This window comes from Ranitomeya imitator, chromosome 1 (genome assembly GCF_032444005.1).
Source record: "Ranitomeya imitator isolate aRanImi1 chromosome 1, aRanImi1.pri, whole genome shotgun sequence".
NCBI classification, from domain to species: domain Eukaryota; kingdom Metazoa; phylum Chordata; class Amphibia; order Anura; family Dendrobatidae; genus Ranitomeya; species Ranitomeya imitator.
In genome coordinates this window covers 193,553,628-193,573,384 of record NC_091282.1, presented here as the reverse complement: position 1 = coordinate 193,573,384, position 19,757 = coordinate 193,553,628, and the positions used below count along the sequence as shown (strand labels likewise).

At 44.3% G+C, this 19,757-nt stretch overlaps 1 protein-coding gene across 1 annotated transcript in view; it reads right to left on the bottom strand.

The window, feature by feature from the left end:
* The window catches only part of AP3S1 (adaptor related protein complex 3 subunit sigma 1), a 120,059-nt gene extending 102,414 nt beyond the window's left edge, over positions 1-17,645 (bottom strand). The window contains exon 1 of the mRNA XM_069753178.1: positions 17,411-17,645. Within this exon, the coding sequence (XP_069609279.1) occupies positions 17,411-17,479 (69 nt within the window). The 5' untranslated portion in view covers positions 17,480-17,645. The remainder of the gene's footprint in view (positions 1-17,410) is intronic.
* Between the last annotated feature and the right edge of the window lie 2,112 nt (positions 17,646-19,757).

Genomic DNA, 19,757 nt, shown 5'->3' with positions numbered 1-19,757 from the left:
CAATTAAAGTGGATGTCTAGTAGTAGCCTAACAACCGCTGACAGCTGCCCCCGGGGAGTAGGTCCCGCCAGCCCCATGTGCATTCACCAGCAGCATTGTGAAGCAGTATGTAAGAACAGATCCAGGCATCTTATCAGGCTGATGATCTAGATTCCACTCCTCCACAACATCATATTGCCAGTCAGGTACAGGAATCCATCTTTTATCATGTATATCACATTGGTTAGTACAATCTTTTATGGCAGGCTCAGATGCTGAAAGCGCAAGACGCACTTACACCATAACAGAAAGAAGAAAAAAAAAAAAGACTTGGCACTAGCCTGGATCTAGCCTGGATCCCATTGATGTCTATTATCCAATGACGATTTCATTCTCTGTGGTCAGGTTGCGCTACCTTATACAGGTCCTTCTCAAAAAATTAGCATATAGTGTTAAATTTCATTATTTACCATAATGTAATGATTACAATTAAACTTTCATATATTATAGATTCATTATCCACCAACTGAAATTTGTCAGGTCTTTTATTGTTTTAATACTGATGATTTTGGCATACAACTCCTGATAACCCAAAAAACCTGTCTCAATAAATTAGCATATTTCACCCATCCAATCAAATAAAAGTGTTTTTTAATAACAAACAAAAAAACCATCAAATAATAATGTTCAGTTATGCACTCAATACTTGGTCGGGAATCCTTTGGCAGAAATGACTGCTTCAATGCGGCGTGGCATGGAGGCAATCAGCCTGTGACACTGCTGAGATGTTATGGAGGCCCAGGATGCTTCAATAGCGGCCTTAAGCTCATCCAGAGTGTTGGGTCTTGCGTCTCTCAACTTTCTCTTCACAATATCCCACAGATTCTCTATGGGGTTCAGGTCAGGAGAGTTGGCAGGCCAATTGAGCACAGTAATACCATGGTCAGTAAACCATTTACCAGTGGTTTTGGCACTGTGAGCAGGTGCCAGGTCGTGCTGAAAAATGAAATCTTCATCTCCATAAAGCATTTCAGCCGATGGAAGCATGAAGTGCTCCAAAATCTCCTGATAGCTAGCTGCATTGACCCTGCCCTTGATGAAACACAGTGGACCAACACCAGCAGCTGACATGGCACCCCACACCATCACTGACTGTCGGTACTTGACACTGGACTTCAGGCATTTTGGCATTTCCTTCTCCCCAGTCTTCCTCCAGACTCTGGCACCTTGATTTCCGAATGACATGCAAAATTTGCTTTCATCAGAAAAAAGTACTTGGGACCACTTAGCAACAGTCCAGTGCTGCTTCTCTGTAGCCCAGGTCAGGCGCCTCTGCCGCTGTTTATGGTTCAAAAGTGGCTTTACCTGGGGAATGCGGCACCTGTAGCCCATTTCCTGCACACGCCTGTGCACGGTGGCTCTGGATGTTTCCACACCAGACTCAGTCCACTGCTTCCTCAGGTTCCCCAAGGTCTGGAATCGGTCCTTCTCCACAATCTTCCTCAGGGTCCGGTCTCCTCTTCTCGTTGTACAGCGTTTTCTGCCACATTGTTTCCTTCCAACAGACTTACCATTGAGGTGCCTTGATACAGCACTCTGGGAACAGCCTATTTGTTGAGAAATTTCTTTCTGGGTCTTACCCTCTTGCTTGAGGGTGTCAATGATGGCCTTCTTGACATCTGTCAGGTCGCTAGTCTTACCCATGATGGGGGTTTTGAGTAATGAACCAGGCAGGGAGTTTATAAAAGCCTCAGGTATCTTTTGCATGTGTTTAGAGTTAATTAGTTGATTCAGAAGATTAGGGTAATAGGTCGTTTAGAGAACCTTTTCTTGATATGCTAATTTATTGAGACAGGTTTTTTGGGTTATCAGGAGTTGTATGCCAAAATCATCAGTATTAAAACAATAAAAGACCTGACAAATTTCAGTTGGTGGATAATGAATCTATAATATATGAAAGTTTAATTGTAATCATTACATTATGGTAAATAATGAAATTTAACACTATATGCTAATTTTTTGAGAAGGACCTGTACCATGAGAAGGTGCTGAGCCGTTGAGAAAGTATTCAGAAGACGGATATCGAGGGTGAAGAATTTCCAGCGGCAATATGGCGAAAACGCTTCATTACATCATATTAAAATCCAGGTTACAGACATTTTTTCTCCTTTCCTGTAACCTGGTTTTTAATAAGAAATAACAAAGAAGAGCTTTCACCATATTTGGGGAGTGCCGCTAGCAATTCTTCATCCTCGGTATGAATGCACTTACACTCTAAGGCCATGTTCACACGTAGCGCAAATGTTGCATTTTTTTGTGCAGGAAATCATTTGGGTTTAACAGCTCAAGCAAAGGAGTGTTCAGGAAAAATAATGCCCACTGTGGATTTACAGACGCTGGTGAACACTCCATTTTTTTTTTTTATACCTGCAGGATTTTATGAAAAGCCAAAAAAAAAAAAAATGCCCTTAGGCTAGGTTCACATTGCGTTAGGGCAATCCGTTAGCGCAATCCGCTAGCGCTGTGCGCTTAACGCAATGTTTCTTTTTGGTCCGCGTTCGCTGTCCCCGCTAGCGCAGATCCTCGATCTGCGCTAGTGAGGACCGGACCTCGGACGCGCAACAAAAAGAAACGAACGGCAACAAAAGAACGGCACATCGCTAGCGTGTGCCGAAAATGGCACGTACTAGCGATGCGCCACAGGCAGAAATAACATTGCTGTCAATGGGTGCGCCAACGGACCCGTTGCACGGCGTTAATTGCGACCTTTTTGCCGTGCAACGCTGTCCCTTAGCGTTAACACATTAACGCAATGTGAACCTAGCCTTACATTTTAAAGTGTAGAATTAAAGCATTTCCATACAAAGTAAAAAAAAAAAAAGCCACTTCAACCAAAAACACACATCAAATAAAGGTGAAAATGCAATCAGAGAAGATTCTTATTTTGTTGTGGACACTTGGAAAAAACGTGCAGATAACAAGAATATCCCATAAAAAACAATATACGGAATGTCAAAAAGACCTTGGGTTAAAGCCATGGTCATAAAATGTGTTTGTATTGCATTTTTTTTGTAATGTAACTATAAGGCCCTGTACACACACTCAGTATTTGATGAGTTTTTTACCTCAGTATTTGCAAATGGTCTCTTCAGAGAGGAAGAGGACCAGAGCTCTAGTGCCACCTATTGGAAGTAGCAATCCTAAAATGAAACGATACTTCTTGATTACATCAGTATCTGTAAGCCAAAACCAGAAGTGGAACAATTAGAGGAAAAGTATAGTAGAAACATATGCACCACTTCTGCATTTAGCACCCACTCCTGGTTTTGGGTTACAAATAATGAGGTAAAAAAAACAACTCACCAAATACTCAATGTGTGCACGTGACGCAACAGCTTCCACTTTTCAGAAAATTCTTTCTCCAAGACTTTGGATTTTCTGAGGGGAGAGGAGTCACGCACCGTCAATAGAGCAGAGCAGAAAAGAAGTTGCTGCTGTGTCAACGTGACATCAGTGGAAGCTGCTGAATGATCGGCAGGAGCGGTCTGTGAGCACTCTGTCAGCAGAGCCACAACAGGCGGAGCGTTAACTGCAGACCTGTAGCTTTTAGTGATGTGTCGTTCGCCAACGACCCGACACAAAGAGCCGGCTCCCTGCTGTGAATGATGGGAGCTGGAACGCCAGCAACAGCCACTGAATAGATCTTTTACGCCCAGTGAGAGCCAATGTTAAAAATAATTTAAAAAATAAAAAATTGTGATATTCTCACCTTCCGGCATCCCCGCTCCTCGTGATGCTCCCATTCCCAGTAATGCCTCGCGGCAATGACCCCAGATGACGTAGCATCATGCGAGACCGCTACGTCATCACAGGTCACTGCCGCGAGGCATTACTGGGAACAAGAGCATCACAAGGAGCGAAAAGGCTGCGGGGGCCGCCAGAAGGTGAAAATATCACGATCATTTTAATTTTTTTTTTTTTTTTTTTTTTACACAGGTACAGTGGGGCAAAAAAGTATTTAGTCAGTCAGCAATAGTGCAAGTTCCACCACTTAAAAAGATGAGAGGCGTCTGTAATTTACATCATAGGTAGACCTCAACTATGGGAGACAAACTGAGAAAAAAAAATCCAGAAAATCACATTGTCTGTTTTTTTATCATTTTTTTTGCATATTATGGTGGAAAATAAGTATTTGGTCAGAAACAAACAATCAAGATTTCTGGCTCTCACAGACCTGTAACTTCTTCTTTAAGAGTCTCCTCTTTCCTCCACTCATTACCTGTAGTAATGGCACCTGTTTAAACTTGTTATCAGTATAAAAAGACACATGTGCACACCCTCAAACAGTCTGACTCCAAACTCCACTATGGTGAAGACCAAAGAGCTGTCAAAGGACACCAGAAACAAAATTGTAGCCCTGCACCAGGCTGGGAAGACTGAATCTGCAATAGCCAACCAGCTTGGAGTGAAGAAATCAACAGTGGGAGCAATAATTAGAAAATGGAAGACATACAAGACCACTGATAATCTCCCTCGATCTGGGGCTCCACACAAAATCCCACCCCGTGGGGTCAGAATGATCACAAAAACGGTGAGCAAAAATCCCAGAACCACGCGGGGGGACCTAGTGAATTAACTGCAGAGCGCTGGGACCAATGTAACAAGGCCTAGCATATGTAACACACTACGCCACCATGGACTCAGATCCTGCAGTGCCAGACGTGTCCCACTGCTTAAGCCAGTACATGTCCGGGCCCGTCTGAAGTTTGCTAGAGAGCATTTGGATGATCCAGAGGAGTTTTGGGAGAATGTCCTATGGTCTGATGAAACCAAACTGGAACTGTTTGGTAGAAACACAACTTGTCGTGTTTGGAGGAAAAAGAATACTGAGTTGCATCCATCAAACACCATACCTACTGTAAAGCATGGTGGTGGAAACATCATGCTTTGGGGCTGTTTCTCTGCAAAGGGGCCAGGACGACTGATCAGGGTACATGAAAGAATGAATGGGGCCATGTATCGTGAGATTTTGAGTGCAAACCTCCTTCCATCAGCAAGGGCATGAAGATGTAACGTGGCTGGGTCTTTCAACATAACAATGATCCAAAGCACACTGCCAGGGCAACGAAGGAGTGGCTTCGTAAGAAGCATTTCAAGGTCCTGGAGTTGCCTAGCCAGTCTCCAGGTCTCAACCCTATAGAAAACCTTTGGAGGGAGTTGAAAGTCCGTGTTGCCAAGCGAAAAGCCAAAAACATCACTGCTCTAGAGGAGATCTGCATGGAGGAATGGGCCAACATACCAACAACAGTGTTGTGGCAACCTTGTGAAGACTTACAGAAAACGTTTGATCTCTGTCATTGCCAACAAAGGATATATTACAAAGTACTGAGATGAAATTTTGTTTCTGACCAAATACTTATTTTCCACCATAATATGCAAATAAATTGTTAAAAAAACAGACAATGTGATTTTCTGGTTTTTGTTTTCTCAGTTTGTCTCCCATAGTTGAGGTCTACCTATGATGTAAATTACAGACGCCTCTCATCTTTTTAAGTGGTGGAACTTGCACTATTGCTGACTGACTAAATACTTTTTTGCCCCACTGTATATGGTTCCCAGTGACTGAAGGATAGTCTCCTCTCCTCCACCCTGGGTACCAACCGCACATGATTCGCGTACTTCCCGCATGGTGGGCATAGCCCTATGCAGAAAGTAAGCGGATCAAAGCAGTCCTATGTGTGCGAAATCCCCGCGATTCCGAACAAAGAATGAACATGCTGCCTTTTTTCCGGAATGCGATTCCGCCACAGAAAAAAATGCAACATGTGCACAAAAAATGCGGAATGCATTAAAAATGATGGGATGCTTATGCAAGCGGTTTTTTTAGCATTTTTTGGGAGGAAAATGGCCGAAAAACGCTAAAAAACTCTAAAAATCCTGAAAGTGTGTACTGTTATGAACAGGTAATTCAGAACCACAATGGACCTTGAAGTTCAGAGCACACTAAGTGACCTGACATTTACCAAAAACATATGACGAGCTCTGAGACGTGGAAACTCTGCTGACCGCAATCCCTAATCCTATCACACCACACTAGAGGTAGCCGTGGATTGCGCCCAACGCGCCCTATGCAACTCGGCACAGCCTGAGAAACTAACTAGCCCTGAAGATAGAAAAATAAGCCTACCTTGCCTCAGAGAAATTCCCCAAAGGAAAAGGCAGCCCCCCACATATAATGACTGTGATTTAAGATGAAATACAAACACAGAGATGAAATAGATTTAGCAAAGTGAGGCCCGACTAACTGAATAGACCGAGGATAGGAAAGATAGCTTTGCGGTCAACACAAAAACCTACAAACAACCACGCAGAGGGGCAAAAAGACCCTCCGCACCGACTAACGGTACGGAGGTGCTCCCTCTGCGTCTCAGAGCTTCCAGCAAGCAAGAAAAACCAATATAGCAAGCTGGACAGAAAATATAGCAAACAAAAATAACATAAGCAGAACTTAGCTTATGCAGGATAGACAGGCCACAGGAACGATCCAGGAGGAAGCAAGACCAATACTAGAACATTGACTGGAGGCCAGGATCAAAGCACCAGGTGGAGTTAAATAGAGCAGCACCTAACGACTTAACCTCATCACCTGAGGAAGGAAACTCAGAAGCCGCAGTACCACTCACGACCACAGGAGGGAGCTTGGCCACAGAATTCACAACAGTGCACATAGCCTTACACTTTTCAATAATGACCACAAGGAGGTGATGGTGGAAAACACAGGAGGGAAGAATGGCATGGACGGACGTGTTACACCGAGGACGTCCTACTACAGGACCACACTGGGATCAGTGAGCAGGATGGAAAGACATTGTGTCACAATGTTAGTAAAGGTGACGGCATGGCGAGGGGCCGGATGTTATACACCTGTGGTAATGGGGCGGAATGAGAAACTTCATTCAATGAATAAGAAGTGCCCCAAATACTACTGTCCATTTGTAGTGCCATACAGCAAATATCTAATATTATACACCAAGTATACCACTATACACCAAGTACTGAGTGCATTTACTGAACATACTCTTCATTAGGCCAACATTTCGGATTTTATTTCATTGGCTGTAAGCCATAATGACCAACATTAACCCCTTCATGACCCAGCCTATTTTGACCTTAAAGACCTTGCCGTTTTTTGCAATTCTGACCAGTGTCCCTTTATGAGGTAATAACTCAGGAACGCTTCAACAGATTCTAGCGGTTCTGAGATTGTTTTTTCGTGACATATTGGGCTTCATGTTAGTGGTAAATTTAGGTCAATAAATTCTGCGTTTATTTGTGATAAAAATGGAAATTTCGCAATTTTCACATTTTGAATTTTTATTCTGTTAAACCAGAGAGATATGTGACACAAAATAGTTAATAAATAACATTTCCCACATGTTTACTTTACATCAGCACAATTTTGGAAACAATTTTTTTTTTTGTTAGGAAGTTATAAGGGTTAAAATTTGACCAGCGATTTGTCATTTTTACAACGAAATTTACAAAACCATTTTTTTTAGGGACCACCTCACATTTGAAGTCAGTTTGAGGGGTCTATATGGCTGAAAATACCCAAAAGTGACACCATTCTAAAAACTGCACCCCTCAAGGTACTCAAAACCACATTCAAGAAGTTTATTAACCCTTCAGGTGCTTCACAGCAGCAGAAGCAACATGGAAGGAAAAATGAACATTTAACTTTTTAGTCACAAAAATGATCTTTTAGCAACAATTTTTTTATTTTCCCAATGGTAAAAGGAGAAACTGAACCACGAAAGTTGTTGTCCAATTTGTCCTGAGTACGCTGATACCTCATATGTGGGGGTAAACCACTGTTTGGGCGCACGGCAGGGCTTGGAAGGGAAGGAGCGCCATTTGACTTTTTGAATCAAAAATTGGCTCCACTCTTTAGCGGACACCATGTCAAGTTTGGAGAGCACCCGTGTGCCTAAAAATTGGAGCTCCCCCACAAGTGACCCCATTTTGGAAACTAGACGCCCCAAGGAACTTATCTAGATGCATAGTGAGCACTTTGAACCCCCAGGTGCTTCACAAATTGATCCGTAAAAATGAAAAAGTACTTTTTTTTCACAAAAAAATTCTTTTAGCCTCAATTTTTTCATTTTCACATGGGCAACAGGATAAAATGGATCCTAAAATGTGTTGGGCAATTTCTCCTGAGTACACCAATACCTCACATGTGGGGGTAAACCACTGTTTGGGCACTCGGCAGGGCTCGGAAGGGAAGGCGCGCCATTTGACTTTTTGAATGGAAAATTAGCTCCAATTGTTAGCGGACACCATGTCGCGTTTGGAGAGCCCCTGTGTGCCTAAACATTGGAGCTCCCCCACAAGTGACCCCATTTTGGAAACTAGACCCCCCAAGGAACTTATCTAGATACATATTGAGCACTTTAAACCCCCAGGTGCTTTACATAAGTTTATAGCGCAGAGCCATGAAAATAAAAAATAATTTTTTCTTTCCTCAAAAATGATTTTTTAGCCTGGAATTTCCTATTTTGCCAAGGATAATAGGAGAAATTGGACCCCAAATATTGTTGTCCAGCTTGTCCTGAGTACGCTGATACCCCATATGTGGGGGTAAACCACTGTTTGGGCACACGGCAGGGCTCGGAAGGGATGGCACGCCATTTGGCTTTTTAAATGGAAATTAGCTCCAATCATTAGCGGACACCAAGTCACGTTTGGAGAGCCCCTGTGTGCCTAAACATTGGAGATCCCCCAGAAATGACCCCATTTTGGAAACTAGACCCCGAAAGGAACTAATCTAGATGTGTGGTGAGGACTTTGAACCCCCAAGTGCTTCACAGAAGTTTATAACGCAGAGCCATGAAAATAAAATAAAAAAATTATTTTCTCAAAAATGATATATTAGCCTGCAATTTTTTATTTTCCCAAGGGTAACAGGAGAAATTTGACCCCAAAAGTTGTTGTCCAGTTTCTCCTGAGTACGCTGATACCCCATGTGTGGGGGTAAACCACTGTTTGGGCACACGTCGGGGCTCAGAAGGGAAGTAGTGACTTTTGAAATGCAGACTTTGATGGAATGGTCTGCGGGCGTCACATTGCGTTTGCAGAGCCCCTGGTGTGCCTAAACAGTAGAAACCCCCCACAAGTGACCACATTTTAGAAACTAGACCCCCCCAAGGAACTTATCTAGATATGTGGTGAGCACTTTGAACCCCCAAGTGCTTCACAGACGTTTACAACGCAGAGCCGTGAAAATAAAAACTCATTTTTCTTTCCTCAAAAATGATGTTTTAGCAAGCATATTTTTAGATTCACAAGGGTAACAGGAGAAATTGGACCCCAGTAAATTGTTGCGCAGTTTATCCTGAGTACACTGATACCCCATATGTGGGGGTAAACCACTGTTTGGGCACACGTCGGGGCTCGGAAGTGAGGGAGCACCATTTGACTTTTTGAATACGAGATTGGCTGGAATCAATGGTGGCGCCATGTTGCGTTTGGAGACCCCTGATGTGCCTAAACAGTGGTAACCCCTCAATTCTACCTCCAACACTAACCCCAACACACCCCTAACCCTAATCCCAACTGTAGCCATAACCCTAATCACACCCCTAACCACAACCCTAATTCCAACCCTAACCCTAAGGCTATGTGCCCACGTTGCGGATTCGTGTGAGATATTTCCGCACCATTTTTGAAAAATCCGCGGGTAAAAGGCACTGCGTTTTACCTGCGGATTTACTGCGGATTTCACCTGCGGATTCCTATTGAGGAACAGGTGTAAAACGCCGCGGAATCCGCACAAAGAATTGACATGCTGCGGAAAATACAACGCAGCGTTTCCGCGCGGTATTTTCTGCACCATGGGCACAGCGGATTTGGATTTTCATATGTTTACATGGTACTGTAAACCTGATGGAATACTGCTGCCAATCCGCAGCGGCCAATCCGCAGCCAAATCCACACCGTGTGCACATAGCCTAATTCTAAAGGTATGTGCACACTGCGGAAAATGCTGCAGATCCGCAGCAGTTTCCCATGAGTTTACAGTTCAATGTAGACCTATGGGAAACAAAAATCGCTGTACACATGCTGCGGAAAAACTGCACGGAAGCGCAGCGGTTTACATTCCGCAGCATGTCACTTCTTTGTGCGGATTCCGCAGCGGTTTTACAACTGCTCAAATAGAAAATTGCAATTGTAAAACCGCAGTGAAATGCGCAGAAAAAAACGCGGTAAATCCGCCATAAATCCGCAGCGGTTTAGCACTGCGGATTTATCAAATCCGCAGCGGAAAAATCCGCAGAGGACCAGAATACGTGTGCACATACCGAAACCCTAACCCTAACCCTAACCTTAACCCTACCCCTAACCCTACCCCTAACCCTAGCCCTAACCCTAACCCTACCCTTAACCCTAACCCTAACCCTACCCTTAACCCTAACCCTACCCCTAACCCTATTCTAACATTAGTGGGGGAAAAAAAAATTCTTTATTTTTTTATTGTCCCTACCTATGGGGGTGACAAAGGGGGGGGGGTCATTTATTATTTTATTTTGATCACTGAGATATAATCTATCTCAGTGATCAAAATGCACTTTGGAACGAATCTGCCGGCCGGCAGATTCGGCGGGCGCACTGCGCATGCGCCCGCCATTTTGGAAGATGGCGGCGCCCAGGGAGAAGACGGACGGGACCCCGGCAGGATCGGTAAGTATGATGGGGTGGGGGGGGGACCACGGGGGGGGGATCGGAGCGCGGCAGGCGTGGAATCGGAGCGCGGCAGGCGTGGAACGGAGCACGGGGGGCGTGGAACGGAGCACGGGGGGGCTGGAACGGAGCACGGGGGGGTGGATCGGAATGCAGGGGGGGTGATTGGAGCACGGGGGGGTGATTGGAGCACGGGGGGGGGAGCGGAGCACTGGATGGAGGGGAGCCGGAGCAGTGTACCGGCCAGATCGGGGGGCAGGGGGGGCGATCGGTGGGGTGGGGGCACATTAGTATTTCCAGCCATGGCCGATGATATTGCAGCATCGGCTATGGCTGGATTGTAATATTTAAACCGTTATAATAGGTGAAATATTACAAATCGCTCTGATTGGCAGTTTCACTTTCAACAGCCAATCAGAGCAATCGTAGCCACGAGGGGGTGAAGCCACCCCCCCCTGGGCTAAACTACCACTCCCCCTGTCCCTGCAGATCGGGTGAAATGGGAGTTAACCCTTTCACCGGATCTGCAGGGACGCGATCTTTCCATGACGCCACATAGGCGTCATGGGTCGGATTGGCACCGACTTTCATGACGCCTACGTGGCGTCAAAGGTCGGGAAGGGGTTAACAAATAAACACTTGAAATAGAGTCATTACAGAGTGATCTATCTAATATATGAGTTTCACTAATTGTATTGAAGAACCGAAATAAATTAACTTTTTGATGATATTCTAATTTTGTGAGAAGCACTTTTATGTGTCCATTAGAATTGGTGCAGATTTCAGGGAAGAATCTGCACCAATAGACAATGTAAAATCTGACACGAGAAAGAAACATTCATTGTGGAGAGAGAAAGTGGGACGTGGTCATGATGTCCGCCACCACTCCAAATGACCAAGTCCACCCTGTAGTTCTGGGGAATGTGCACCTATTATCCTGTTACCAGATATGCCGGCCCACATCTTGTAACTTGGACATGTGCACACGACATCTTTTAATCTCAGGCAAACCCGACAAGTTTTTCCAGCAGAAGACACTTCAGAATACTTTGGCCATTTATTCTGAAGTGTCTCCTATGCTGCTTTTTCTTCAGTCATTTCCCTGGAGGTTTTTATAACGGTTTTTACCGCTGTCGGTTATTTGGAGGACTTTACCATGGTTACTGCGACATCTATTTTACCGTCATTTTCCGGCTTTTTTTTTTTTTTTCCCATTGAATAATGAAGAAACCACTAGCTATTTCTTTAAACAAAAATGATAGCGGAAGGCTTCAACAGACAAACGACAGGAGAATTAACAGCGATTTCAGAAACCTGAGGTGATTAAAAAACATTTGAAAGCCTGAACAATAGTACACCAAGTTACTGCTCCGAAAACTAAGCAAAAACCTCTGTGTGCACATAGGCTAAAGGAGAAAAAAGAAAAAAAAAGTGTGTTTATTATGGAACTAAGGCAAATTCAGCTCCTAATGTACAAGTATGTGTGGGCCTTGCCTTTAATACCTTACTGATAAGACCCCTTACATTTTAGTGACGCTTCTCTATAGTTATACAAGGCAACCTTTCATTCGTATACCATGGATAGGAGAGTAAATAAGGCACAATCGCTGCTCTTCACTGATCAAGAGACGACAGATTCATCATGTGCTTAGTGAGTCGCCATTGTTAGGGGGCATTCACGGCCCCCTCCTTATGTAACGCAGCCTTTGTTGCTGGCCAGCCCTCACTAAAATCACATTACATGGGGTCATGTGAGAGACAGCAGGCAGGCCGAGGCCCCTCGTTGTCATCCAGATACACAAATGAGTCAATGTCACATTACTGGTGAAAATGTTCTGTGAATGCATAGAAATGCATTGATGTGTCACGGCAGAAAACGAGAGCAAGCAGCGCTTCCCTGGAGGAGACAACATGAAGCAAGAAGTATTAATAACTTGGGAGAAAATCCTCTATTATAGGGGTTTTCTAGTTCCTTTTCCTTAGGCTGTAGCTTATTTAACAACAACAAAAAAATGAAACTCCACTTTACTCACCCTCCCCGGGTCCAGTGCTGAGTGTCTGCCGCTTCTCCCAGTGCCTATTATTATCAGCAGAACTGCCGTCAAGTCGACAGCACTGCAGCCAATCAGTAAACTCATCGATTCTGCAACAGTAGACGGCACAAGCCACTTAACTTACTGATTGTCTGCAGCACTGTAGACATGACATCAGCACTGCAGACAATAACAGACACAGGGAGCAGTAGTGGAGACTCGGTGCTGGACCAGGGGAGGGTGACTGAAGAACAGTTTGTGATATGGGAGCATTAAAAAAAAAACAGAAGAGCTTTTGGATATCTCTAGAGTTTTGTTATGTGGATTTTGAGGTGGATCTGCTTCATAATTTGCAAGAAAGTTTTCGAAGAGTGCTTGAAGCAGTCTGTTTAGTATATTTCAGAATGAAAACCCCACAATAACCCCTTAACGACCGCTGATACGCATTAAAACGGTGGTCATTAAAGGGCCTTATTGCCTCTGCTGCGGCCTCAATTCCCATAGGTGCCAGCTATACACGACAGCTGACACCCTGTGTCATCGGCCCTGATATGTTTTGAAGCGGATACAGGCCAATTAACCCCTTAAATACCGCTGTTAATCGCGACAGAGGTATTTAGTCAGTCGCAAGGGGGAAACAAGACCCCCTTTGTAACCATAGGACCCCCGCGATGATAATCGTGAGTGACGATGGTTACCATAGTACCATGAGGTCACGTGATGACCCCAGGTTACGGTGGCCTGTGAGCTCCAGCTATACGCCAGGACACACAGGCTGTGTCAGTGAGACACTGACAGGCTGATGCATTGCAGTGTACGAGACGAAAAATCAAAATTAAAATTAGACATGTCCCAAGGTGGGACTAAGTAGCAGTGTGAAAAAATTTAAATAAAATATGTAAAAAAAATTAAAAAATATAAAAATCACGAAAAGCTGTTTTGCCACTCACAACACAGTGTAAAACGCTGTCAAACTGGTACGGTACCTTACTTATTCCGTATATCAAACGCCAGGAAAAAGAAACACGCCAAAAATTTCATTTTTTCATCATACAGACACAAAAAAGTTAATAAAAATAAAAAAAAGATCAAAAAGTCGTATGCGAAAAAAAGATGGTATAAATCAAAAAAACAAGCCTTAATATTGCTCATTCAGAAAAAAAAATTAAAAGGTTACAGCTCTCAGAATAGGACAATGTAAAAAAAAATTATTTTTGTAAAATATGGTTTTACTCTGTAAAAGTAGCAAAGCATAAAAAAACAATATATGGTAAATCAGGTATCGCTGTAATCATATCGTCCTGATGAACAAATCGGCCTTATCACTTTTACTGCATGGTGAACGGCATAAAAAATAAAAAAAAATTAAAATGAAAAATCTGAATAAAAAAAAAGAATCAAAAACTGTCATATACCCAATAAAAATAATAAAGGTTACAAAAAATACTTTTTATAAAAAAAAACATTTTCACTGTGTGATATTAGCAAAGCATTAAAAAAACCTAAACAAATCTGGTATCGCTGTAATTGCACCGACCCGAAGAATAAATCCGCCCGATCACTTATACCGCATAAAAATAAAAAGAACTATTCTTATACTGCTGTACATTTGTTCATTCTACCTCCCAAAAATCTAAATAAGGCTCGGCTCACATTTATCCTGCGCTCACCACTGAGCGCTTACGTCGTGGCTTAAGTGTAAATTCCACAAAAGACAAAACCCCAGATGGATTCACTCACTTATGAGATAGGTAGAGTCACTTTGGACTGGTCTCTGTTCCTGCGGTGTCCCATCATTTTAGGCATCTTTTAAGCGCACAAGTGTGGGCGAACACAGATCTGTGCACACCTAAAAAGATGGATACTATCTATGCCAAACGAAGTGTCTCCATCTGCCTCATGGTGGGTGGTCCCGTTGGGCGTTTCATCTGACTCGCGTTTTTGTGGGATTAACACGGAAATTCAGACATTAGTGCTCAGCATAGAAAACAAGAATGTGATTCCAGCCTTATACTGAAAGCGATCGAAAGAAATTACTATGAACCCCAAAATGTTACCAATAAAAACTAATAATTTATCCTGCACAAAACCAGCCCCCACTCAGGTCCGTCATCTGTCACTGGAACTATAGAGGGTTCTTCTGTTACTGGTAGAACAAAGACTCTGGAAAAGTGACCTGGCTCCTGCCCCTTCAAATAAAATCCAGTGAATTCTGCACTCCAAATCCAAATGCCCTCCTTCTTCTGAGCCCCACTGTGCATAAACCGCAGTGAGCAGCCACATGTTTGGCATTATTGTAATGGAGAGAAGGCACTTAATTTACAGCTGCGTATCGCCAGAGGCACAAGCTGGGCACAATGTATGGGGGCACAATGTATGGACACTAGACTGACAGATCTGCAATTCTCCAGAAAAAAAGCCTGGTGTGGATGTTACAAAATAATCACTGCAGCCGTAGATGAATACATTGAGAGGTGAAGCTTCTACAATCGGGTCACTTTTGGAGTTCTTCTGCTGTTCTGGCACCTACGGGGCTCCACAAATGTCACCCGTAAACTATTCTAGCAAAATCTGTGCTCCAATAGCCTAACAGTAATTTCTGATGACATATGGGGCATCACCGCATTTAGGAGAAGTTGTGTAAAAAAATTATGGGGCCTAGTTTCACCTATTAACCCTTGTGTACCTGACAAATATGCAGCAAATATAAAAATTACATTCTTACCATGAACATGTCATATTTCCACGTCTCAATGATATAAAATTATGTGATAAAATTCTGTGAGGAACCTATGGGTTCCAAATACTCACTACATCCCTAGATGAAATCCTTAGGCAGTGAAGTTTCCAATATGGGGCCACCTGGGGGGTTCTGGCACCTCAGTGGTCCGGCTAATGGAGCCCACAATCTACTCAAATGATATCTGCATTCTAAAAGCCAAGTAGCGCTCCCTCCCATCCGATCCCTGCCGTGTGCTCAAACAATAGTGTACAACCACATGTGTGGTACTGCTGCATTCAGGAGAAATTGCACAACACATTGGGGTCCAATTTTTCCCATTAACACTGGTGTAAATTATAAATTCGGTGCCAAAACAGTATTTTAGTGGAAAAAAAATATTTTTTTGTTCTCGCATATGAAACGTTTTAAAAATTTGTGAATTACATGTAGGTTAAAAAATGATCGGTACACCCCTATAAGAATTACTTGAGGGGTCGTTTCCAAAATAGGGTCACTTTTGGGGGGTTTCCACTGTTTAAGCACTGCAGGGACTCTCCAAACGCAACATGGCGTCCGCCCTCGATTCCAACAGTTTTTGTGTTCAAAATGTCAAACAGTGCTCCTTACCTTCCGAGCCCTGCGCCAAAGAGTAGTTTTCCCCCCACATATGGGTTATTGACGCACTCCTGAGAAATTGCACAACAAATTTTGGAGGTCCATTTTCTCCTGTTACCAATGTGAAAATAAAAAATTTGGAGCCAAAAGTACATTTTTATGGGGAAAATGTGATTTTTTTTTTATTATTTTCACGAGAGTGAATGGAGCAGGCTCAGGGATGGAGCTTACACCATAGCCAGACAATGCCAGCTGTGTAATACATCTGGCATCTGCCTCTTATAGCCCTCATCGCTGCCGTTAAAAGGGAACTTATCTCATATGGGACAAACCTGGTGACAAGACCATGAGCTGATATACAGCATTCTAATAAATGGTCTTTTTCTTGTCTTTCAGGTCGGATTGGGCGCACATATACAGCATTATACATTGCTGTATATCAGCCCTGAAAGGTGGTGGCTGTATCTCATATCGGCCAAACCTGGTGACAGGTTCCCTTTAACCATTTAAATGCCAGTGCCAATCATTGACGGTGGCTATTAAATGGAATGGTTGCCGATGCTACATGGCACCCTTCATCCCCTGTACACCTGCAACAAGTGAATAGCCCCCATGGATTTTCATGGCATGGCAGCCTACTGGAGGCCCCCATTACAACCATCTTGGTCCTCTTATGAAGATCGGCCTATGGCTCGTTTTCATAGAATGTAGTTTTCACTACACAGAACAAGAGATTACCAATCACAAGTTCAAGACACTGAAAAAAAAAAAGAAAAATACATAAATAAAGCATATTTGGCATTGCTGTGTCTGTAAAGGTCTGATAAATGTATAACGTTATTCGAATCATACGCTAAATGCCGAAATGAAGAAACAATTGAAACGTCACAAAAAATAAAAAGGAGCGGGGAAGGCGTGATAAGGACCCCAAATGGTGTCGATAAAACCATCAGCTCGATACAAAATACAGGTCCTCGCTCCGCACCATCCACAAATATTCAGAATGTTTTTAACCACTAGAATGTAAATATCCCTGATCGGGTCACCAAGCCTGAGCCTCCTACTCCAGGTCCGCTTCACCCCACACCGGCCGCCAATCAGAACCCAACATCCACTAGTGGAATTATTCTCCCCCATTATATGGTAAAGTGGATGGAGGCACTGATGACTACAGCTGCCCCACAGAAGCACAACAACTGGGTCTTGGGGGGCATGAAAGCACAAGAACACAAGATCGCCCGGACCCGACTAATGCAGGCTGCTGGGACCTGTGGTCCCCACACCAGTACAGAGCCCGGCAGGTGCCGGTGACGTCACTCACGTAGTGCTGGTAGAACTTGCACAGCCGGGGCTTGCCGTGGTTATTGAAGATGAGGATGGCTTTAATCATGATGGCGCCGGAATGTGACGTGTCCGCAGCAGACGCGCAGGCGGCCGGGATGTCGCCGCAGGACGGGTCCTAGATCTCCGGATCGCCGCCCGCTTCTCCAGCGCTCCACGTTACAATTCACGAACCCGTTCCAGACATCTACACCAGCCACTTCCCGGGACACGTCACTCTAGTCATGTGACTGCGAGGCTAGCCAATCAGCGTGTTACTGGCACTTTGGGCAGAGCAGCATGGCCGCATCAGCTTTATGACGTCGAGAGAGCGACAGCCTTGGAAGTCGAACCGGCGATGTGATAATGATGAGCGGCCGGCTTGTGGGGTTACTGTGAGGGGTCCTGCTCCAGCCCACACAGTACTGAGGGGATTGGAGATGGCTGCTGAAGCTTTCTACTGTAGTAGCCCAGCAGGACCGATAGCCGCCATGGAGACGGAATATGAGTAAGGCCGTGTGCACATGGGGGTTTTCAAGCAGAAACCTCTTCAGGGACCGCTCCGTTATTGGAAGGTGTTTGGGGTGGTCATTACTTTGGGTTCCTTCAGAATCCGCTTATACGCGCTTTTTCTTTCTCAAGGTGTTTTAGAAAACCAAAGAAAAAAACTATACTGCGAGCTTTTACGCTGCTTTTGATGAGGATCTGAGCCAACCTGTTGCTGCAAAAAAGCCTAAACTCAGTAAATGTAGCTTTCCACCATGTACACACTGAGGAGGTTTTTAGGATTTTTTGGAACAGAAACTGAACAAAAATAATCCAAATCCTCAAATATTTGGAGATTCTGCTTTGAAAACTTTGCAAAAAGACTGTGTGCACATACCCTTACAAGGATTAGATTAAGGCCGGTTTCACAAGTCCTGATATTTCCAGTACCGGTAAACACGGTACCGGAGATATGTGTCCGTGTGATACATCCGTGTGGCAACCGGGTGCTGCCTCAGGACCCCACAGACAGCCGCCGGGAAGCGCTGTTCCCCTGCGTGTTGTGCTGAATCCGGATGTCGTCTGTTCTCCCCTCCTCGGCCAGCGAGCAGGGGAGAAAGAATGAAAGAATAAGCCGACATGGGGGCCCCCCTATATTTTACAACCAACCTGGCAAAACTCACGCTGCTCTTTACCTTTTTCTTGGTGGCAGTCCCGTGCTGTGTGATGTGGGCGTGGCGCTGACCCACTCACATGACCTGGACCTGTTCACTGGGGCTGAGGCTTGAGGCGCAGCGAGGAAATCTGCCTTCGTTCCACACATGCGCACTGATCAATTTCACTTTATCACGTGATCGGATGTAATCATTATTTACACCGGACTGAGATCCCTATTTAGCCACGCCCCCTGAGGAAGCGGTAACACACGAACGCGAAACGCGCGTTGGGGTACGTGACCAGGATCCAGACGGGACACTTTGAGACATGTGGGTAATTAGCCCCCTTACTTAATCTCACATGTTGCAGTCTGTTTATTTATGATGTATGGCGATCTTGCTAGCATAGCTTGTGCAATTGTACCATTTGCTTTAATTGCTATGCATCGGACTTACTAGCATTCATGTGTAGGTAATAAATACTTTGTCATGGTACTAAACTTACTATTGTCCCACCTCGTGAACCTGGATCATTGGGTGTATCCATGGATATAGTCACAATGTATTTCTTATAAACTGTTATTCACTATATACTATATGGATGTTTTTAGGTGAAAGTGATATGAATTTTCAATAAATGTGATTCTTTGTTACTTTTTGGCCAGTTTTGACTCCTGTTTCTCCGGTGTAACAAATATATCTATACCTGTCCGGCGTACAGTCAGTTCCACGCAGTAATCCATATCTAGGGGCATTTAGTTTACAACCGGGAGCGCTGCTAATGCGACCGCTCCCGGCTGTAAACTGCTGGTGAATGAATGAATGAAACGCTGGGAGTGAAGCTTCAGTGACTAGCGGTGACATCACCGAAGCTGCGCTCCCTGGCGGCCTGAACTAAAATGAACTCTTCAGCGTGGGAAAATGCCATGAATTTCCTGAATCTGCGCATTCCTTGACCGCGACACCACAAAAACACTAGTGCATGCCCTTATCATCTCCCGCCTTGACTACAGCAACCTCCTACTCTCTGGACTCCCCTCTGGCACCACTCCCATCCATCCTACACTCTGCTGCCCGACTAATCTACCTGTCTCCCCGCTATTCCCCAGCCTCTCCCAAGCCCTTCACTGGTGTCCTATAGTCCAGAGACTCCAGTTCAAAACCCTCACAATGACATACAAAGATATCCACAACCTGTCTCCTCCA